This window comes from Ranitomeya imitator, chromosome 3 (assembly GCF_032444005.1).
Source record: "Ranitomeya imitator isolate aRanImi1 chromosome 3, aRanImi1.pri, whole genome shotgun sequence".
NCBI classification, from domain to species: domain Eukaryota; kingdom Metazoa; phylum Chordata; class Amphibia; order Anura; family Dendrobatidae; genus Ranitomeya; species Ranitomeya imitator.
The window spans coordinates 734,021,452-734,045,843 of record NC_091284.1 but is presented as its reverse complement, the minus strand read 5'-3'; the positions used below and the strand labels follow the sequence as shown (position 1 = coordinate 734,045,843).

General features: G+C 44.3%; 1 protein-coding gene across 1 annotated transcript in view; it reads right to left on the bottom strand.

The window, feature by feature from the left end:
- Positions 1–19,278, bottom strand: part of LOC138670993 (uncharacterized) — a 41,131-nt gene extending 21,853 nt beyond the window's left edge. Inside the window, exon 1 of the mRNA XM_069758820.1 lies at positions 18,988–19,278. Within this exon, the coding sequence (XP_069614921.1) occupies positions 18,988–19,093 (106 nt within the window). The 5' untranslated portion in view covers positions 19,094–19,278. The remainder of the gene's footprint in view (positions 1–18,987) is intronic.
- Positions 19,279–24,392: the final 5,114 nt, after the last annotated feature.

The window sequence follows — 24,392 nt, the reverse complement described above, 5'->3', positions numbered from 1 at the left end:
ACTTTAAACAAAGAAAAATGCGAATTTGATAAAAAATTCATTGGAGTTCTATGGTCACATTTTCTCGGCGGAAGGAGTACGACCTGATCCCAAGAAAGTGGAATCCATCAGAGCAGCTTCAATTCCACAGGATGCCAGTGAAGTGCGCTCTTTTCTTGGAATGGCAAGTTACTGTGCTAGATATATTCCAAATTTTTCGACAATCAGCACTCCATTAAGGGAACTTACATAAAAAAAAAAGTGCGTTTTTCAATGGTCCCAAGACTGTCAGGCCTCTTTTGAAACAATCAAAAACGAACTCTGCTCAACAACCACCATGGCCTATTTTGATCCAGCTCTTCGAACCGAACTGATTGTGGATGCTAGTCCCGTGGGACTGGGTGCAATTTTAGCACAATACAAGGATGACAATCAATGTCCCCACATCATTTCCTATGCAAGTAAAAGCTTAACAAGCACTGAAAGAAAGTATTCACAACCTGAAAAAGAAAGCTTGGCAGTCGTCTGGGGATGTGAACACTCACTTATTTATCTATGGCGCTCCCTTCACTATTGTCACAGATCATCAAGCTCTCCTTACAATTTTTGGAAATCCCCGAGCTAAAATGCCAGCACGGATTGAACGATGGGGTCTACGTCTACAGGACTATAATTACAAAATTGTTCACAAACCTGGAAAATACAGCAATCCGGCTGATAATCTCTCAAGACATCCCACGAATGATGATTTACCTGTGCATTCCTCCATTGAAGAATACATCCACTTTGTTGCAGCTCACGCCGTGCCAAAAGCACTTTCTGTTGATCAGTTTGTGAATACGACAACAAGTGACAAGACACTCTGTGCCTTAATACAAATTATCCAAAATAGAAGGTGGCATGAAATTCAAAAGAAAAAATTTCCTGAAGATGGGATTGATCTGAAAGAGTTAAAACTATTTTCAAATGTACGTGAGGAATTATCAGTCACTGAAGATCAACTCATCCTTCGTGGTACCAAACTGGTTGTACCTAAGGCCTTGCGCAACCTAGTCATACAGATAGCACATGAAGGTTATCTAGGAATTGTTGGCACAAAAAAGGGTTACTCAGAGAAAAAGTGTGGTTCCCAAATATGGATAAATTGGTGGAAGAGAAGATTGGACATTGCTCCACTTGTCAATTAATTACTCCATCATCAACTCTAGAGCCATTACAAATGTCTCCGTTACCCACTGCTGTATGGGAGGAAGTGGCAGTCGACATATATGGACCATTACCAAATGGCCAATACATTCTAGTAACAATTGATGAATATTCTAGATACCCTGTCATTTCATTCATCTCTTCAACGTCTGCTAATAGTGTCATACCAGAACTGGACGACATATTCTCTGTATATGGCATTCCAAGAGTGGTCAAAACAGATAATGGACCTCCATTCAATGGACATGTGTTTGCACAGTTTTCTGAATACTTGGGGTTCAGCCACAGAAAAATCACACCTTGCGGGCCGCAAGCTAATGGAATCGTAGAACGTTTCATGCGCACCATGGGGAAATGAATCAAGGCAGCTAGCCTGGAGCACACCCCACTGAAACAGTCACTATACAAATTCCTGCGCAATTACCGCAACACGCCACATTCCACCACTAATGCTGCGCCATCTCATCTAATGTTCAGCAGAACTCTTCGTACACGGATCCCTGATGTGACCAGTCATCCCTTACCAAATGACTCTTCAGTGCAATCAACGGATTTCTTTAACAAGCAAGCCATGAAACATTATGCAGACAGAAGGCGACGGGCACAGCCATGTGACATCAAAAGAGGTGATATGGTTGTTGTGCGTCAAAAATCAACCAACAAAACCTCAGCTGTATATAGTCCTGCAAAATATGTTACTAAGAGAAAAGGCAGTATGGTCACGGCTGAGCGAGACGGACACTCCATCACTCGAAATTCCTCACATTTTAAAATCATACCGCAGAACAATGGTAATGAACTCCCACCAGTGGAAGATTTGATACCCGACGGTGGAGAGGACCAACAAGAGGTGACTGATCCGTCAGCACTGGACACCCCCAATGAACCCAGACATTACCCTACACGGGAAAGAAGGGCTCCATCGAGACTTATTGAAGAGATATAGTTTAAAAAAAAAGGGGGAATAAGACAATACAGACATATGGTTTTTCTTGGACATTTTCGTATTGTTACATTGTATATACAGTGGGGCAAAAAAGTATTTAGTCAGTCAGCAATAGTGCAAGTTCCACCACTTAAAAAGATGAGAGGCGTCTGTAATTTACATCATAGGTAGACCTCAACTATGGGAGACAAACTGGGAAAAAAAAAATCCAGAAAATCACATTGTCTGTTTTTTTAACATTTTATTTGCATATTATGGTGGAAAATAAGTATTTGGTCAGAAACAAAATTTCATCTCAATACTTTGTAATATATCCTTTGTTGGCAATGACAGAGGTCAAACGTTTTCTGTAAGTCTTCACAAGGTTGCCACACACTGTTGTTGGTATGTTGGCCCATTCCTCCATGCAGATCTCCTCTAGAGCAGGGATGTTTTTGGCTTTTCGCTTGGCAACACGGACTTTCAACTCCCTCCAAAGGTTTTCTAGAGGGTTGAGATCTGGAGACTGGCTAGGCCACTCCAGGACTTTGAAATGCTTCTTACGAAGCCACTCTTTCGTTGCCCTGTCGGTGTGCTTTGGATCATTGTCATGTTGAAAGACCCAGCCACGTTTCATCTTCAATGCCCTTGCTGATGGAAGGAGGTTTGCACACAAAATCTCACGATACATGGCCCCATTCATTCTTTCATGTACCCGGATCAGTCGTCCTGGCCCCTTTGCAGAGAAACAGCCCCAAAGCATGATGTTTCAACCACCATGCTTTACAGTAGGTATGGTGTTTGATGGATGCAACTCAGTATTCTTTTTCCTCCAAACACGACAAGTTGTGTTTCTACCAAACAGTTCCAGTTTGGTTTCATCAGACCATAGGACATTCTCCCAAAACTCCTCTGGATCATCCAAATGCTCTCTAGCAAACTTCAGACGGACCCGGACATGTACTGGCTTAAGCAGTGGGACACGTCTGGCACTGCAGGATCTGAGTCCATGGTGGCGTAGTGTGTTACTTATGGTAGGCCTTGTTACATTGGTCCCAGCTCTCTGCAGTTCATTCACTAGGTCCCCCCGCGTGGTTCTGGGATTTTTGCTCACCGTTCTTGTGATCATTCTGACCCCACGGGGTGGGATTTTGCGTGGAGCCCCAGATCGAGGGAGATTATCAGTGGTCTTGTATGTCTTCCATTTTCTAATTATTGCTCCCACTGTTGATTTCTTCACTCCAAGCTGGTTGGCTATTGCAGATTCAGTCTTCCCAGCCTGGTGCAGGGCTACAATTTTGTTTCTGGTGTCCTTTGACCGCTATGTGGTCTCCACCATAGTGGAGTTTGGAGTCAGACTGTTTGAGGGTGTGCACATGTGTCTTTTTATACTGATAACAAGTTTAAACAGGTGCCATTACTACAGGTAATGAGTGGAGGAAAGAGGAGACTCTTAAAGAAGAAGTTACAGGTCTGTGAGAGCCAGAAATCTTGATTGTTTGTTTCTGACCAAATACTTATTTTCCACCATAATATGCAAATAAAATGTTAAAAAAACAGACAATGTGATTTTCTGGATTTTTTTTTCTCAGTTTGTCTCCCATAGTTGAGGTCTACCTATGATGTAAATTACAGACGCCTCTCATCTTTTTAAGTGGTGGAACTTGCACTATTGCTGACTGACTAAATACTTTTTTGCCCCACTGTATGTGTATATATATATATATATATATATATATATATATATATATATATATATATATATATATATATATATATATATATATATATATATATATATATTATATATATATATTAGGGATTTCACTCACTCGGGTGCAACGTCTGAGACTCAGGAGGCACGTTTCTTGAAAAGTTCATAGGGTTTATTGCATCGTGGCGAAATAACAGAAAACAAATAGCCTTTGACTCAGGAAAAGAAAAACAAATGTCCAGTCCTTCCGGCTCAGTCCTGGAGCCTTGACACACTCAGGAGGGTTTCACCTCCTCACATATCTACTGTGTTAAGCATTAGCCTGACTTATATAGGACTAACCACACCCAGTAATCTATCACATGATTAGCCATGTGGTCTGAAATCACCACAGGTCCTGAAACACAAATATATGGTTATGTAAAACAAAGAAATATTCCGGGCTACATTACAGCGACAAGGTACCTATGTGACACATACCTCCCATCGACCACACACCCGTTAGCCATGCTACATACCTCCCCCTTCTGCCTAAAGCTGTGGGGCTTGGCACTTTCCCCAACTAAACAAGGGATTCTTGATAGGGCATCCGCATTACCGTGCAGCTTTCCGGCCCTATGTTCCACATGGAAACTAAAGTCCTGCAGGGCTAAGAACCAACGGGTGACCCTAGCATTTCTACCCTTTGTTTCCCTCATCCATCTAAGTAGGGCATGGTCAGATATTAGTCTGAATTTACGGCCCAGCAGATAGTACCGTAACGTGTCCACCGCCCACTTTATGGCCAAACACTCTTTTTCCACGACTGAGTAGTTCTTCTCAGATGAGGACAGCTTTCTACTCAGATAGAGAACAGGATGCTCCTCCCCATGTAGCTCTTGGGAAAGGACTGCTCCTACCCCAACATCTGAGGCATCTATCTGAAGAATAAATTCTTTCTTGAAGTCTGGGGCCATCAGAATGGGTTGCTTACATAGAGCCCCTTTCAACTCTTGGAAGGCTGACTCTGTCTCTTCGGACCATTTAACCATCACCGACTTTGTCCCCTTCAGCAGATCAGTCAGAGGCGCAGCCACTGTGGCGCAGTTCGGGATGAACCTCCTGTAATATCCCACGATTCCCAGAAAGGCTTTAACTTGCTTTTTTGAAAGTGGTTTCGGCCACGTTTGGATTGCCTCCACTTTCCTGATTTGGGGCTTTATTTCTCCACGACCCACTATATAGCCTAGGTATTTAGCTTCTTCCTTACCCAAGGCACACTTCTTCAGGTTTATTGTAAACCCCGCCTCTCTTAGAGCATCAAACACCGCTTGGACTTTCTCCAGATGACTCTCCCAGTCCGGGCTAAAGATGACGATATCATCTAGGTACGCAGCAGCGTAGGCCTTATGGGGTTCAAGGACTCTATCCATAGCCCTCTGGAAGGTCGCCGGAGCTCCCTGTAGGCCAAACGGCATCCGGACATACTGGAAGCATCCATCAGGTGTCGAAAAGGCCGTCTTCTCCTTGGCTTCCTGTGCCATGGGGATCTGCCAATACCCCTTTTTCAAATCCAAGGTGGATATATATTTGGCGTGCCCGAGCCTTTCGATGAGCTCATCAACGCGGGGCATGGGATAAGCATCAAACTTGGAGACCTCATTCAACTTCCGATAGTCGTTGCAAAACCTCCACTCTCCATCAGGTTTTGGGACCAGGACAATTGGGCTCGACCAATCGCTCTTGGACTCCTCAATGACTCCAAGCTTCAACATATGCTCCACTTCCTTGGAGATAACTTCTCGACGAGCCTCAGGAATACGATAGGGTTTCACATTCACCCGCACATGTGGCTCTGTTAGGACCTCGTGCTCTATGACCTTCGTGTATCCCGGCAATTCTGAAAACAGGTCCCTGTTTTTCTGGAGTAACTCCCGGCACTGCTGTTTCTGGGTCTTCGATAGTGTCTCCGCTATGGTAACCGCTCCAACCTCATCTTCTGGGTTTCTTAGCAAAGATGGAGTTACTGTCGGCTCTCTATCTTGCCATGGCTTGATGAGGTTGACATGGTAAACTTGGAATGGTTTCAGTCTTCCCGGTTGGTGAATTTTATAATTTACCTCACCAAGTTTCTCGATGACCTCATATGGCCCTTGCCATTTGGCCAAGAACTTACTTTCCACCGTCGGAACTAACACAAGAACTCGGTCTCCCGGATTGAACTGCCTCACTCTTGCAGACCGGTTGTAGACCCTGGCCTGAGCTTCTTGTGCCTGGAGGAGGTGCTCTTTCACGATAGGCATCACCTTTGCAATCCTCTGCTGCATCAGGGCCACATGCTCAATGACGCTCCTGTGGGGCGTGACTTCGGCTTCCCAGGTTTCCTTGGCTATATCCAGGAGTCCTCGCGGATGTCGGCCATATAGAAGCTCAAATGGTGAGAACCCTGTGGAGGCCTGTGGAACTTCACGAATGGAAAACATCAGATAGGGTAAGAGACAATCCCAGTCTCTACCGTCTTTCTCAATAGCTTTTCTCAGCATGCTCTTCAGAGTCTTGTTAAATCTCTCAACAAGGCCATCTGACTGGGGATGGTACACCGAGGTCCTCAACTGGGAGATTTTCAGGGCTTTGCATAACTCCCTCATCACCTTGCTCATGAAAGGTGTACCCTGGTCAGTCAGGATCTCCTTCGGCAGACCTGTCCGGGAAAAGACATGGACCAACTCGCGGGCTATGCTCTTTGAGGAAGAATTTCTCAAGGGAATTGCCTCAGGATAGCGTGTGGCATAGTCCAGGATGACTAATATATACTGATGGCCCCGAGCTGATTTAACTAAGGGACCGACCAAGTCCATGGCAATTCTCTCGAACGGTGCCTCAATAATGGGCAGTGGCACAAGGGGGTTCCGGAAATGAGGAGTGGGAGCAGTTAGCTGACATGTAGGGCAGGACCTGCAATAGTTCACTATTTCCCGGTGACACCCAGGCCAATAGAACCTCTGCACAACCCGTTCCTGCGTTTTTTACACCCAAGATGTGTGAATGGGCCATGTCCAACACCTTCCGTCTATACGGACCCGGCACTACCAACTGCTCTACCAACTCCTCCCTTATTTTCGTGACCCGGTACAACAACTCCCCACTCATCAGAAAATGGGGAAATCTTGTGTCTGCCCCCGGCTCCTGTACCGCCCCGTCAATAACTGTGACATTATTAAAGGCTTCCCTCAGAGTGGGGTCCCTATGTTGGGCAGTCCCAAAATTTTCACCGGATACCTCTAACTCCAGAATGTCAGATGCAGGGGACACTTCCTCCTCATCTCCAACCAGGACACAAAAAGGAAACCTGTCTGACTCTGGGTGTGGCGACACCCTTCCAGGATTCATTGGTTCCCTACTCATGCTAGGGAGCTCAGAACCTTTCCCCCACAAATCCCAAAACAAACAGAAATCCCGGCCAATAATTATAGGGTGCAACAAGTCCTGAACGACGCCGACTATGTGGGACTCAGTGCCACATGCAGTTTCAATGTCCACCCTGGCCATAGGGTAGTCCTTTGCATCACCATGTATGCACCGCACTCCGACCTTCTTTCCTGGGAGCAGGTGGAGAGGAAAAGTGGCCCTCACCAGGGTCACTAGGCTCCCCGAGTCTAACAGTGCCGTTACTGCTCGACCGTTCACCTTTACGGGACACGCTTGAGGTCCCTCGTTGGATGGAGAGTTCACACTACAGGCTGGATACGCATGGTATGAACAACGGCGTCCCATGCTGCAGTCCATCTGCTCAGTGGTCTGGGAACAACGGGCAGCTATATGTCCTGGCCCGTGGCACCTCCAACAAATAATATCACCCGTAGGGACCTTGGGCACCACCTCCCCCGCCCTTTGTGACCTTGGACGCACCACCCCTTTTTGGGACTCAGCTCCCTTCTGGGTCCCCCAGTACGGCATGGGCTGCCTCCCGAAGGAGCCTTCCAACCCTTGGTATCTCTCAACCAGTCCGATCAGCTCGTCGGCATTCTGGGGATCACCCTGGGCAACCCAAGACTGTATAGGCCTTGGGAGGGAATGGACAAACCGATCCATCATCACCCGTTCTACCATCTGTGCAGGTGTAGATGACTCTGGCTGCAGCCATTTCTGGACCAGGTGCAACAGATCAAACATTTGGGAACGAGGTGGTTTGTCCCGGTGATAGGTCCAGCAGTGAACTCGCTGTGCCCTGACAGTCAGTGTCACCCCCAAACGTGCGAGAATCTCGGCTTTCAATTTGTGATACTCTTTGGCATCCTGCAAGGTCAAATCATAGTACGCCTTCTGGGGTTCTCCCGTCAGGTATGGCGCCAGTACCTCTGACCACTGCTCTGGCGGAAGTTTTTCCCGCTCAGCGACCCTCTCAAACACCGTCAGGAAGGCCTCAACATCATCCCCGGGAGTCATTTTTTGCAACGCGCGTCTTACCGTCTTCCGAACGTGGGTGTCATCAGCCAGACCTGGGGTTGGGGCGCTCGTCTTGCCCTGGATGGCGGTTGCCAGAAGCTGCATCTGCTGCCGTTGCTCCTGCTGGTTCTGTTGCATCTGCTGCCGTTGCTCCTGCTGGCTCGGTTGTATCTGCTGCTGGTTCTGTTGAATCTGCTGCATCAACAGCCTGTTGCTCTCTTGCTGCGACTGGAGCAAGTGTTTCAGCAGGTCCTCCATTTTCTCCAGCAATGCTTGCTGGCTTACCACAGACTTGACCCAGGACATCCAATAACAGACTCTTCGTCTCCGCTGGGAACGCTGCCCGCACGTCTATTACCAATTGTAGGGATTTCACTCACTCGGGTGCGACGTCTGAGACTCAGGAGGCACGTTTCTTGAAAAGTTCATAGGGTTTATTGCATCATAAACCACGTGGCGAAATAACAGAAAACAAATAGCCTTTGACTCAGGAAAAGAAAAACAAATGTCCAGTCCTTCCGGCTCAGTCCTGGAGCCTTGACACACTCAGGAGGGTTTCACCTCCTCACATATCTACTGTGTTAAGCATTAGCCTGACTTATATAGGACTAACCACACCCAGTAATCTATCACATGATTAGCCATGTGGTCTGACATCACCACAGGTCCTGAAACACAAATATATGGTTATGTAAAACAAAGAAATATTCCGGGCTACATTACAGCGACAAGGTACCTATGTGACACATACCTCCCGTCGACCACACACCCGTTAGCCATGCTACAATCTATCTATCTATCTATATATATATATATATATATATATATATATATATATATGATGTAATGTATAAGAATTAGATCTGTCTCTTTAAGAAATCGAGGGCGGGAGTTGAGAGTGAGTTTCAGTTTCAGTTCTGGCCTGAGGAGGAAATCTTATGCTGCTGTTATGTTGTGTGCTGGAGGAAAAGAGGAGAATAAAATACAGTTAAAGCTTACTCTCTCTTAAATTCCTTACACCGTGTGGACATTACAACTACCACCAAATTTTGCAGCATAAAGTAGGGCCCAGTGTGAGAAAACTGGGTCTCCCTCAGAGGTCATGGGTCTTCCAGCAGGACAATGACCCAAAACACACTTCAAAAAGCACTAGAAAATGGTTTGAGAGAAAGCACTGTAGACTTCTAAGGTGTCCAGCAATGAGTCCAGACCTGAATCCCATAGAACACCTGTGGAGAGATCTAAAAATGGCAGTTTGGAGAAGGCACCCTTCAAATATCAGGGACCTGGAGCAGTTTGCCAAAGAAGAATGGTCTAAAATTCCAGCAGAGCATTGTAAGAAACTCATTGATGGTTACCGGAAGCGGTTGGTCGCAGTTATTTTGGCTAAAGGTTGTACAACCAAGTATTAGGCCGGCTTCACACTCAGCGTATGAAAATACGGTCCGTTTTTTACGGCCGTAATACGCTGAAAAGTCCCCAAAATAGTGGTCCGTAGCTCCTCCGTAGGCAGGGTGTGTCAGCGTTTTTTGTGCATGGCATCCTCCGTATGTAATCCGTATGGCATCCGTACTGCGTGTTTTTCTCGCAGGCTTGCAAAACCAACATATGGCTATACAAGGGATCCATGTGTCAAAAAACAAAACACAAAAAAAAAAAAACATAAAAAAAAATATATATATATATACATATATATATATATATATATATATATTTTTATCAGTAGACACATATATATATCTATATATTATTACTTCATACAGCGCTAGTTAGCTTTAAAGCCGGTAATTCAATTACCGGCTTTTGCCATCTCCTTCCTAAACCCGACATGATATGAGACCTGGTTACATACAGTAAACCATCTCATATCCCCATTTTTTTTGCATATTCCACACTACTAATGTTAGTAGTGTGTATATGCAAAATTTGGCCGTTCTAGCTATTAAATTAAAGGGTTAAATGGCGGAAAAAATTGGCGTGGGCTCCCGCACAATTTTCTCCGCCAGAGTAGTAAAGCCAGTGACTGGGGGCAGATATTAATAGCCTGGAGAGGGTCCATGGTTATTGGCCCCCCTGGCTAAAAACATCTGCCCCCAGCCACCCCAGAAAAGGCACATCTGGAAGATGCGCCTATTCTGGCACTTGGCCACTCTCTTCCCATTCCCGTGTAGCGGTGGGATATGGGGTAATGAAGGGTTAATGTCACCTTGCTATTGTAAGGTGACATTAAGCCAAATTAATAATGGAGAGGCGTCAATTATGACACCTATCCATTATTAATCCAATACTAGTAAAGGGTTAAAAAAAACACACACATTATTAAAAATTATTTTAATGAAATAAAAACAAAGGTTGTTGTAATAATTTATTCTACGCTCAATCCAATCACTGAAGACCCTCGATCTGTACCAAAAAACAAAAAAACACAACAATATCCATACCTTCCGAAGATCTGTAAAATCCAACGATGTAAATCCATCTGAAGGGGTTAAAATATTTTGCAGCCACGAGCTTTGCTAATGCAATGTTGTTCGTGGCTGCAAAACCCTGAGGAATGAAGGTAAAGTAGGTCATTGACCTATATTTACCTTCATTTGCGGTGAGGCGCCCTCTGCTGGTTGTCCCTAGATCGTGGGAACTATCCTAGAAAGCTCCCAGGCTCGAGTTCATATGAGGGTGCCCTCTGCTGGTTGTCCTCATATGAACTCGAGCCTGGGAGCTTTCTAGGAAAGTTCCCACGATCTAGGAACAGCCAGCAGAGGGCGCCTCACCGCAAATGAAGGTAAATATAAGTCATTGACCTACTTTACCTTCATTCCCCAGGGTTTTGCAGCAAGGAGCTGCGTTGCATTAGCAGAACTCCTTGCTGCAAAATATTTTAACCCCTTCAGATGGATTTACATCGTTGGACTTTACAGATCTTCGGAAGGTATGGATAGTGTTGTTTTTTTTTGTTTTTTGGTACAGATCGAGGGTCTTCAGTGATTGGATTGAGCGTAGAATAAATTATTACAACAACCTTTGTTTTTATTTTATTAAAATAATTTTTAATAATGTGTGTGTGTGTTTTTTTTAACCCTTTACTAGTATTGGATTAATAATGGATAGGTGTCATAATTGGCGCCTCTCCATTATTAATTTGGCTTAATGTCACCTTACAATAGCAAGGTGACATTAACCCTTCATTACCCCATATCCCACCGCTACACGGGAATGGGAAGAGAGTGGCCAAGTGCCAGAATAGGCGCATCTTCCAGAGGTGCCTTTTCTGGGGTGGCTGGGGGCAGATGTTTTTAGCCAAGTGGGGGGCCAATAACCATGGACCCTCTCCAGGCTATTAATATCTGCCCTCAGTCACTGGCTTTACTACTCTGGCGGAGAAAATTGTGCGGGAGCCCACGCCAATTTTTTCCGCCATTTAACCCTTTAATTTAATAGCTAGAACGGCCAAATTTTGCATATACAAACTACTAACATTAGTAGTGTGGAATATGCAAAAAAAAATGGGGATATGAGATGGTTTACTGTATGTAAACCATGTCTCATATCATGTCGGGTTTAGGAAGGAGAAAGCAAAAGCCGGTAATTGAATTACCGGCTTTCTGCTATATCGCGCTGGATGAAATATTAATATACAGTGGGGCAAAAAAGTATTTAGTCAGTCAGCAATAGTGCAAGTTCCACCACTTAAAAAGATGAGAGGCGTCTGTAATTTACATCATAGGTAGACCTCAACTATGGGAGACAAACTGAGAATAAAAAATCCAGAAAATCACATTGTCTGTTTTTTTTAACATTTTTTTTGCATATTATGGTGGAAAATAAGTATTTGGTCAGAAACAAACAATCAAGATTTCTGGCTCTCACAGACCTGTAACTTCTTCTTTAAGAGTCTCCTCTTTCCTCCACTCATTACCTGTAGTAATGGCACCTGTTTAAACTTGTTATCAGTATAAAAAGACACCTGTGCACACCCTCAAACAGTCTGACTCCAAACTCCACTATGGTGAAGACCAAAGAGCTGTCAAAGGACACCAGAAACAAAATTGCAGCCCTGCACCAGGCTGGGAAGACTGAATCTGCAATAGCCAACCAGCTTGGAGTGAAGAAATCAACAGTGGGAGCAATAATTAGAAAATGGAAGACATACAAGACCACTGATAATCTCCCTCCATCTGGGGCTCCACGCAAAATCCCACCCCGTGGGGTCAGAATGATCACAAGAACGGTGAGCAAAAATCCCAGAACCACGCGGGGGGACCTAGTGAATGAACTGCAGAGAGCTGGGACCAATGTAACAAGGCCTACCATAAGTAACACACTACGCCACCATGGACTCAGATCCTGCAGTGCCAGATGTGTCCCACTGCTTAAGCCAGTACATGTCCGGGCCCGTCTGAAGTTTGCTAGAGAGCATTTGGATGATCCAGAGGAGTTTTGGGAGAATGTCCTATGGTCTGATGAAACCAAACTGGAACTGTTTAGTAGAAACACAACTTGTCGTGTTTGGAGGAAAAAGAATACTGAGTTGCATTCATCAAACACCATACCTACTGTAAAGCATGGTGGTGGAAACATCATGCTTTGGGGCTGTTTCTCTGCAAAGGGGCCAGGACGACTGATCCGGGTACATGAAAGAATGAATGGGGCCATGTATCGTGAGATTTTGAGTGCAAACCTCCTTCCATCAGCAAGGGCATTGAAGATGAAACGTGGCTGGGTCTTTCAACATGACAATGATCCAAAGCACACCGCCAGGGCAACGAAGGAGTGGCTTCGTAAGAAGCATTTCAAGGTCCTGGAGTGGCCTAGCCAGTCTCCAGATCTCAACCCTATAGAAAACCTTTGGAGGGAGTTGAAAGTCCGTGTTGCCAAGCGAAAAGCCAAAAACATCACTGCTCTAGAGGAGATCTGCATGGAGGAATGGGCTAACATACCAACAACAGTGTGTGGCAACCTTGTGAAGACTTACAGAAAACGTTTGACCTCTGTCATTGCCAACAAAGGATATATTACAAAGTATTGAGATGAAATTTTGTTTCTGACCAAATACTTATTTTCCACCATAATATGCAAATAAAATGTTAAAAAAACAGACAATGTGATTTTCTGGATTTTTTTTTCTCAGTTTGTCTCCCATAGTTGAGGTCTACCTATGATGTAAATTACAGACACCTCATCTTTTTAAGTGGTGGAACTTGCACTATTGCTGACTGACTAAATACTTTTTTGCCCCACTGTATATACATATATGTGTCTCACTGACATATATATATATATACCTATTCTATGTGTACACATTTATTCTACCTATTCTGCTGTCAGTGTGATTTTACTGTACACCGCACTGAATTACCGGCTTTTCTCGCTAACACCGCTGCGTATTTCTCTCAAGTCACACTGCTGGTCCGTGTGTAATCCGTATTTTTGGGGCTTCCATAGACTTTCATTGACGTTTTATTTGCGCAATACGGTGACAAACGCAGCATGCTGCGATTTTTTACGGCCGTAGCAAGCCGTATAATACTGATCAGTAAAATACGGCAGATAGGAGCAGGGGCATAGAGAATAATTGTGCCGTATGTTATGCGAGTTTTACGGACGTAGTTTCTGCGCTCTTACGTCCGTAAAACTCTCTAGTGTGAGGCCGGCCTTAGGCTGAGGGTGCCAATACTTTTGTCTGGCCCATTTTTGGAGTTTTGTGTGAAATGATCAATGTTTTGCTTTTTGCTTCATTCTCTTTTGTGTTTTTTTCATTTAAGACAAATTAAATGAAGATAATAATACCAAAGAATTTGTGTTTGCAATCATTTTCAGGAAAAAACTGAGTATTATCTGACAGAATTGCAGGGGTGTGAATACTTTTGGCCATGACTGTATATATATATATATATATATATATATATATATATATATATATATATATATATATATATATATATATATATATATATATATATATATATATATATATATATATATATATATATATATATAATGGTGGCCCGATTCTAACGCATCAGGTATTCTAGACTATGCATGTCCACGTAGTATATTGCCCAACCACGTAGAATATCGCCCACTCACGTAGTATAATGCTCCATGCAGTTCTTTATGGCCCCATAGACGCTCCATACAGCATTGTGCCACATGTAATGCTGCTGCTGCTGCAATAAAAAATCACATACTCACCTCTCGTCGCTGATCCTCAGAGTCCCGTCTCTCCGCACTGACTGTTCAGGCAGAGGGCGGCGCGCACACTAGTATGTAATTGCGCCCTCTGACCTGCACAGTCACTGCAAGAGGACGGGAAGACGGAGCGGCGCCCGGCGGATGGAACGCGGACAGGTGAATATGAAATACTCACCTGCTCCTGGCGCTCCTGACGCTGTCCCTGCCTGTCCCATGGTACCCCAGCTTCTTAGCGCCTGCACGAGAAGGACCTGCCATGACGTGACGGTCACATGACCATGACGTCATGGCAGGTCCTTCTCGCGCAGGGCCTGTGTTGACATGACGGTCACATTACCATGACATCATGGCAGGTCCTTCTCCCATACAATCGTTGGCACCGGAACCTGCCGCTTCCATGGAGAGGTCACCGGAGCGTCGCGAGGAGCGGGAAAGGTGAGTATATAATAATTTTTTATTATTTTTAACATTAGATCCTTTTACTATTGACGCTGCATGGGCAGCGTCAATAGTAAAAACTTGGTCACACAGGGTTAATAGCGGCGGTAACGGAGTGAGTTACCCGCGGCATAACGTGGTCCGTTACCGCTGGCATTAACCTTGTGTGAGCGGTGACTGCGGGGAGTATGGAGCGGCACTGACTGCAGGGGGGTAGGGAGGGACTTATCGGACTGTGGCCGTCGCTGATTGGTCGCGGCAGCCATGACAGGCAGTTGCCGAGACCAATCAGCGAATGAATATCCATGACAGAAAGAAAGAAGGACAGACAGAAGTGACCCTTAGACAATTATATAGTAGATATATATATATATATATTCTCTAATTTCAAAAAAAGCAGGCAGCACTCCATATTCTTTTAGTGATATGCAGGATTTATTCAGACCCACATGTCTGTGCGACGTTTCGGCTCTAAATGAGCCTTTCTCAAGCAGTTTAGTAACCTCATATATATTACAAATCATTACAATTTGCATAAAGTGCTTCAGTGCTATTAGTGTCCAGTGCTCACACATCTATAATTAAACCCTTTCACTCAGTTAACTACTGTCCATCTGTTTATGCTTACCCCCGAAGGGACACACTGTTCATGGAGGACTATGTATGTTGTCGGCGTTCTAAAACATTTACTGCGCATGTCCAAGCGCTTCTAACTACGTCATACACATGTGTTAGATTCAAGGCCAATCAGACGCCTGTATACGGCATCTAAAAACAAGCGCATGCGCCGTAGCTCTTACTATCGCCATTTTGGTTGTGGCATGCCTTTCAGAGCGCACATCTATGACGATCCACATGCCCATCAACTATATTATACGGCTCATGTGAAAGCCTCCCAAATATCTCTATATTTACGGTAACATATTGGCTTTAATATTTTTAACAAGCGCCAGAGCTCTATTAGCCTCCTGATATAAATAATCCACACCTTTACATTGTTCAAAAAACTTTTCACTGCCGTATGGACTTTTATTTCTATGCCTAATCCCGCCCTTCGGGTGTAAGGAGCACAGCTGCATTAGCAGAGCTCCTGGGTGTAAAATGATTTAGTCCCTTCAGATGGATTTACAGCGTGGGACAAGACTGAACGACGGAAGGTATGGAATATTGTTGTTTGTTTTTTTAACTTTGCTTCAGGTGACAAGGGTCTTCAGGTGGATTAAGAGTATAATAAAATATTAAAACACCCTGTGTCTTTATTTCATTAAAATACTTTCTAATAATGTGTGTGTTTTATTAACCATTTCATACTATTGGATTAATAATGGATAGGTGTCATAATTGACGTCTCTCCATTATTAATCTGGCTCAATGTCACCTTACAGTAGCAAGGTGACATTAACCCTTCATTACCCCATATCCCACCGCTACACGGGAGTGGGAAGAGAGTGGCCAAGTGCCAGAATAGGCGCATCTAACAGATGTGCCTTTTCTGGGGTGGCTGGGGGCAGGTGTTTTTAGCCGGGGGGGGGGCCCCAATAACCATGGTCCCTCTCTAGGCTATTAATATCTGCCCTAGGTCACTGGCTTTACCACTCTGGCGGAGAAAATTGCGCGGGAGCACACGCCAGTTTTTTCCGCGATTTAACCCTTAATTTTACCAGCTAGAGTGCCCAAATGTTGCACATACACACTACTAACATTAGTAGCGAGGAATATGCAAAAAAAAAAAAAAAGGGATATGAAAAGGTTTACTGTATGTAAACCATGTCTCATATCCTGTTGTTTGTGAAGGAGATAGCAAAAGCCGGCAATTGAATTACCGGCTTTTCTGCTATCTAGCACCGTATGAAATATAAATATATATATGTGTCTCACTGACATTATATATATCTATATATATAATTGCCTAAGGGTTTTTCCGTCTGTCTGTCTTTCTGTCTGTCTGTCCTGGAAATCCCGCCTCTCTGATTGGCGGCCTCGACCAATCAGCGACCGGCACAGCATCGACGTAGAAATCCCGCGTCTCTGAATGGTCGAGGCTGCCAGGCCTCGACCAATCAGGGACGGGCACAGCGACGATGATGTCATAAAGGACGTAGACATCCCGCGTCTGATTGGTCGATGCCGCCAGGCCTCGACCAATCAGCGACGGGCACAGCGACGATGATGTCATAAAGGACGCAGAAATCCCACGTTTCTGATTCAGCGACGGGCACAGTATCGACGGAGATGTCATAATGGTTGCCATAGCGACGATGAGGTCATAAAGATTGCCTCAACCAATCAGCGACGGGCACAGTCTGCCACGAATTCTGGAATCATCATTGTCCATATACTACGGGGACATGCATATTCTAGAATACCCGATGCGTTAGAATCGGGCCACAATCTAATATATATATATATATATATACACACACACACACACACACACACACATACATATACTAGATGGTGGCCCGATTCTAACGCATCGGGTATTCTAGAATGTGCATGTCCACGTAGTATATTGCAGGTATATTGCAGAGCCACATAGTATATTGCAGAGCCACGTAGTATATTGCAGAGCCACGTAGTATATTGCAGAGCCACGTAGTATATTGGCCTGTCATGTAGTATATTGCACAGCCACGTAGTATACAGCACAGAGCCACGTAGTATACAACACAGACATGTAGTATATTGCCCTGTCACGTAGTATATAGCACAGAGCCACGTAGTACATAACACTGCCCACGCAGTATATAAGAGTGGCCACGTAATATATAGCACAGCCGACGCAGTATATAACAGTGGCCACGTAATATATAGCACAGCCCACGGAGTATATAACACTGTCTATGTAGTATACAGCACAGAGCCACGCGGTATGTAACACAGCCCACGTAGTATACAGCAATGTGGGCACCATATCCCTGTTAAAAAAATAATTTAAATAAAAAATAGTTATATACTCACCCTCCGGCGGGATCCACCGAAGCTCCAGCAATACGCGCGCGGCTGCCGCCATCTTCCGTTCCCAGGATGCATTGCAAAATTACCCAGATGACTTAGCGGGAACGGAAGATGGCGGAGGCCGCGCGCGGCTCAGCGGACAACGGAGGGCGAGCATAGCAGGTTTTTTGTTTTTTTATTATTTTTAACATGACAATTTTTTACCATTGATGCTGCATTGGCAGTATCAATAGAAAAAGGTTGGGGACACACAGGGTTAATACCGGCGGTAACAGAGTGCGTTACCCGCAGCATAACGCGGTCCGTTACCGCTGGCATTAACCCTGTGCTAACGGTGACCGGAGGGGAGTATGCGGGCGCCGGGCAGTGACTGCGGGGAGTAAGGAGCGGCCATTTTCTTCTGGACTGTGCCCGTCGCTGATTGGTTGTGGCTCTTTTTCCGCGACCAATCAGCGACTTGGATTTCCTTGACAGACAGAGGCCGCGACCAATGAATATCCGTGACAGACAGAAAGACAGAAAGATGGAAGTGACCCTTAGACAATTATATAGTAGATAGATTACATTGGATCAGGGAGTATATTGTTGATTTATACATACATAAAACGACAATTGTCAGATTTGTATAATAAGGACCAGTCATCAATATATATTATCAGCAACGTGGCTTGGTCATTAAGGTGTTAATGTAATTAATTTGATTTTTTTTTACCACAAGGTAAAGAGTAAAAAAAAACAAGGAAATAAAGAACTATGTACAGCTTAAAAAAAAAAAAAAAAACATGTCCTCATTCATTTTATCACCAAAAATACACAGAGCTCTGAGATTAAACCCCGGTGCAGATTAGAAGTGTTGGCACACAGTGCGGCTGCGCAGTGAGAGCCGCGATATAAAGCCGCCTGCTCGCTATCACGGTCTCTGGCCACTGGCCAGTGCTAAGGCCTACTGCACATGCGCTCTGGACTTTATGTAACGTTATCAAGCTCCGCCCTTAGTTGCCAGGTTACAAGAAAGCGTCCGTCATGTGATCAGCGCTCCGGCAGCCATTAATGTTCAGGGCAAATAAAACAGAGCAAGTAATGTCAGTGGCGCAGTCCGGAGATCGGGCGATCTGTGGGAGACGGCCGCGCTGGGCAGGCTGCAGCTTACCTGCCAGATCATAGAACTTCTCAGTGTGGAGTGAAGCGGCCGCGGCCCACAGGATCCACTGGATCCCGAGTCCCAGGAGCAGGTGGAGGCACAGAGGCTGCAGCATGGCGGGAGAAGATCACGGGTCACCGCCCGTGTGCAGGCGGCGCCTCCCTGTCCTTATGTACCACCTGTGCTGCAGATCCCGCCCCGCTCACCACCGCCGGGGGGCGCTCCGCTGGCTCCTAACTTTCTGGCATTGGGACGGTCTATGGCATAGACTCTATCCCGTGCTCGCCTGAAGTGTCCACCTCTTAACCCCATCGTGACTGGGTCATTTCCTGAAACCAATTCTTCCCCTTCTCCCAGGGCTGGTTGTGTTTTGTGAGACCAGTTATCGTTGTGAATGGAGCCATTCATTTTACTGCACAGGAAAAAAGAATCCAAGTGGGAGGCGACCGGTGAATAAGCACAAGCCCCCTATTATTTATTTATATTTTTATTTTTTGAAGGGGGGGGAGGGGTTACAGCATTCATTGTGAAATTAAAACGACTGACGTGAGTCCCCGGGACGTTGTGATTCCAGCGATACCAAACTTTATAATGATCAATCATCGCTGCGAGTCACTGATATAGTAAAGGCTACAATAATTCAGAATTCTGTAAAATATATATATATATGTGTGTGTCACTAGACTCCCCACCATATTATTTCTTATATGTTTTAGGTTACAGACAACATTAGCAGCTTTTTTCATTTTTCAAGGAAAGCAACAAAAAAAAAATCAAAACATATGAGCTGTTGCATTTCAATCTTCTTTTTTTTATTTTCAGGTTTTGTGTGGGGTAAATAACTTTTAGGCTGCCGTCACACTATCAGTATGTGGTCAGTATTTTACCTCAGTATTTGTAAGCCAAAACCAGGAGTGGGTGATAAATGCAGAAGTGGTGACGGGTTTCTATTATACTTCTCCTCTTAGGCCGGCCTAACACTAGCGAGTTTTACGGACGTAAGAGAGGTGCAGAAAATACGGATTGCACACGGTACAATGCTTCTCTATGGGGCAGCTCCTATCTGCCGTATTTTACTGATCCGTATTATACGGTCTTTACACACGGACCAGCAGTGTGACTTGCGAGAAATACGCAGCGGTGGTCTAGCGAAAAGCCGGCAATTCAGTGCGGTGTACAGTAAAATCACACTGACAGGTTAGAATAGAATAGCTAAAATAAATGTGTACACATGGTATAGGGGTATATATATATATGTATATATATATATATATATATATATATATATATATATATATATACAGGTCCTTCTCAAAAAATTAGCATATAGTGTTAAATTTCATTATTTACCATAATGTAATGATTACAATTAAACTTTCATATATTATAGATTCATTATCCACCAACTGAAATTTGTCAGGTCTTTTATTGTTTTAATACTGATGATTTTGGCATACAACTCCTGATAACCCAAAAAACCTGTCTCAATAAATTAGCATATTTCACCCATCCAATCAAATAAAAGTGTTTTTTAATAACAAACAAAAAAACCATCAAATAATAATGTTCAGTTATGCACTCAATACTTGGTCGGGAATCCTTTGGCAGAAATGACTGCTTCAATGCGGCGTGGCATGGAGGCAATCAGCCTGTGACACTGCTGAGATGTTATGGAGGCCCAGGATGCTTCAATAGCGGCCTTAAGCTCATCCAGAGTGATGGGTCTTGCGTCTCTCAACTTTCTCTTCACAATATCCCACAGATTCTCTATGGGGTTCAGGTCAGGAGAGTTGGCAGGCCAATTGAGCACAGTAATACCATGGTCAGTAAACCATTTACCAGTGGTTTTGGCACTGTGAGCAGGTGCCAGGTCGTGCTGAAAAATGAAATCTTCATCTCCATAAAGCATTTCAGCCGATGGAAGCATGAAGTGCTCCAAAATCTCCTGATAGCTAGCTGCATTGACCCTGCCCTTGATGAAACACAGTGGACCAACACCAGCAGCTGACATGGCACCCCACACCATCACTGACTGTGGGTACTTGACACTGGACTTCAGGCATTTTGGCATTTCCTTCTCCCCAGTCTTCCTCCAGACTCTGGCACCTTGATTTCCGAATGACATGCAAAATTTGCTTTCATCAGAAAAAAGTACTTGGGACCACTTAGCAACAGTCCAGTGCTGCTTCTCTGTAGCCCAGGTCAGGCGCCTCTGCCGCTGTTTATGGTTCAAAAGTGGCTTTACCTGGGGAATCCGGCACCTGTAGCCCATTTCCTGCACACGCCTGTGCACGGTGGCTCTGGATGTTTCCACACCAGACTCAGTCCACTGCTTCCTCAGGTTCCCCAAGGTCTGGAATCGGTCCTTCTCCACAATCTTCCTCAGGGTCCGGTCTCCTCTTCTCGTTGTACAGCGTTTTCTGCCACATTGTTTCCTTCCAACGGACTTACCATTGAGGTGCCTTGATACAGCACTCTGGGAACAGCCTATTTGTTGAGAAATTTCTTTCTGGGTCTTACCCTCTTGCTTGAGGGTGTCAATGATGGCCTTCTTGACATCTGTCAGGTTGCTAGTCTTACCCATGATGGGGGTTTTGAGTAATGAACCAGGCAGGGAGTTTATAAAAGCCTCAGGTATCTTTTGCATGTGTTTAGAGTTAATTAGTTGATTCAGAAGATTAGGGTAATAGGTCGTTTAGAGAACCTTTTCTTGATATGCTAATTTATTGAGACAGGTTTTTTGGGTTATCAGGAGCTGTATGCCAAAATCATCAGTATTAAAACAATAAAAGACCTGACAAATTTCAGTTGGTGGATAATGAATCTATAATATATGAAAGTTTAATTGTAATCATTACATTATGGTAAATAATGAAATTTAACACTATATGCTAATTTTTTGAGAAAGACCTGTATATCAGTGAGACACCTATATGTATATACAGTCATGGCCAAAAGTATTGACACCCCTGCAATTCTGTCAGATAATACTCAGTTTCTTCCTGAAAATGATTGCAAACACAAATTATTTGGTATTATTATCTTCATTTCATTTGTCTTAAATGAAAAAAGCACAAAAGAGAATGAAGGGGAGGTTAGCCACAGTGCCATGGGCTTTAAACGTCTTGCTGACACTGCGCACGGTAGAGACAGGAACATTCAGGTCTTTGGAGATGGACTTGTAGCCTTGAGATTGCTCATGCTTCCTCACAATTTGGTTTCTCAAGTCCTCAGACAGTTCTTTGGTCTTTCTTTTCTCCATGCTCAATGTGGTACACACAAGGACACAAGACAGAGGTTGAGTCAACTTTAATCCATGTCAACTGGCTGCAAGTGTGACTTAGTTATTGCCAACACCTGTTAGATGCCACAGGTAAGTTACAGGTGCTGTAATACAACATTTCCCTTATATGCATGGGGAAATAAGGTATGCACACTAGGACTAAAATTTAAAAAACCTTTATTAACCCCTTCGCGCCATGCGCCGTACTAGTACTGCGCTGCCGGCACTGCATTAGTGCCAGCAGCAGTACTAGTACGGCGCACCGATCACCGCGGTCTCGCGCTGAGCGTCGCGGTGATCGGGTGCGGGTGTCAGCTGTATACGACAGCTGACACCCCGCAGCAATGCCCACGATCGGCGCTATCGCCGATCGCGGGCATTTAACCCCTCTAATGCCGCTGTCAGTAGTGACAGCGGCATAGAGGGGGATCGCGCAGGGACGGGGGCTCCCTGCGCTCTCCCACCGGAGCAACGCAATGAGATCGCGTTGCTCCGGTGACCCAGAAGGAGTACCCGGATCCAAGATGGCCGCCGGACTCCTTCCGGGTCATGAAGTGACCTGGCTAGCCGGCGCCTGCTGAGAGCAGGCGCTGGAAAGCCAGCTAAACTGCCTGTCAGATCGTTGATCTGACAGTGTGCTATGCACAGTGTCAGATCAACGATCTGATCTAATACAGAGATGTCCCACCCTGGGACAATGTTAGAAAGTAAAAAAAAAAAAAAATAGAATGTGTAAAAAAAAAATAAAAAAAAATCCCCAAATAAAAAAAAAAAACATTTCCCAATAAATCCATTTATTTATGTAAAAAAAAAAAAAAAAACAATAAATGTACACATATTTGGTATCGCCGCGTCCGTAACGACCCACTCTATAAAACTATCCCACTAGTTAACCCCTTCAGTGAACACCGCAAAAAAAAAAAAAAAAAGGCAAAAAACAACGCTTTATTATCATACAGGCGAACAAAAAGTGGAATAACACGCGATCAAAATGACGGATATAAATAACCATGGTACCGCTGAAAACGTCATCTTGTCCCGCAAAAAAAAAGCCGCCATACAGCATCATCAGCAGAAAAATAAAAAAGTTATAGCTCTCAGAATAATGCGATGCAAAAACAATTATTTTTTTATATAAAATAGTTTTTATTGTGTAAAAGCGCCAAAACATAAAAAAATTACATAAATGAGGTATCGCTGTAATCGTACTGACCCGAAGAATAAAACTGCTTTATCAATTTTACCACACGTGGAACGGTATAAACGCCCCCCCTAAAAGAAATTCAGGAATTGCTGGTTTTTGTTCATTCCGCCTCCCAAAAATCGGAATAAAAAGCGATCAAAAAATGTCATCTGCCCGAAAATGTTACCAATAAAAACATCAACTCGTCCCGCAAAAAACAAGACCTCATATGACTCTGTGGGCCAAAATATGGATAAATTATAGCTCTCAAAATGTGGTGATGCAAAAACTATTTTTTGCAATAAAAAGCGTCTTTTAGTGTGTGACAGCTGCCAATCATAAAAATCCGCCAAAAAACGCTATAAAAGTAAATCAAACCCCCCTTCATCACCCCCTTAGTTAGGGAAAAATAATAAAATGTAAAAAAATATATTTATTTCCATTTTCCCATTATTGCTAGGGTTAGGGCTAGGGTTAGGGTTGGGGTTTCAGTTAGAATTGGGGGTTTCCACTGTTTCGGCACATCAGGGGCTCTCCAAACGCGACATGGCGTCCGATCTCAATTCCAGCCAATTCTGCTTTGAAAAAGTAAAACAGGGCTCCTTCCCTTCCGAGTTCTCCTGTGTGCCCAAACAGTGGTTCCCCCCAACATATGGGGTATCAGCGTTCTCAGGACAAGTTGGACAACAACTTTTGGGGTCCAATTTGTCCTGTTACCCTTGGGAAAATAAAAACATAGGGGATAAAATATCATTTTCGTGGAAAAAAATATTTTTTATTTTCACGGCTCTGCGTTATAAACTGTAGTGAAACACTTGTTGGTTCAAAGCTCTCACAACACATCTAGATAAGTTCCTTTGGGGGTCTAGTTTCCAATATGGGGTCACTTGTGGGGGGTTTCTACTGTTTAGGTACATCAGGGGCTCTGCAAATGCAACATGACGCCTG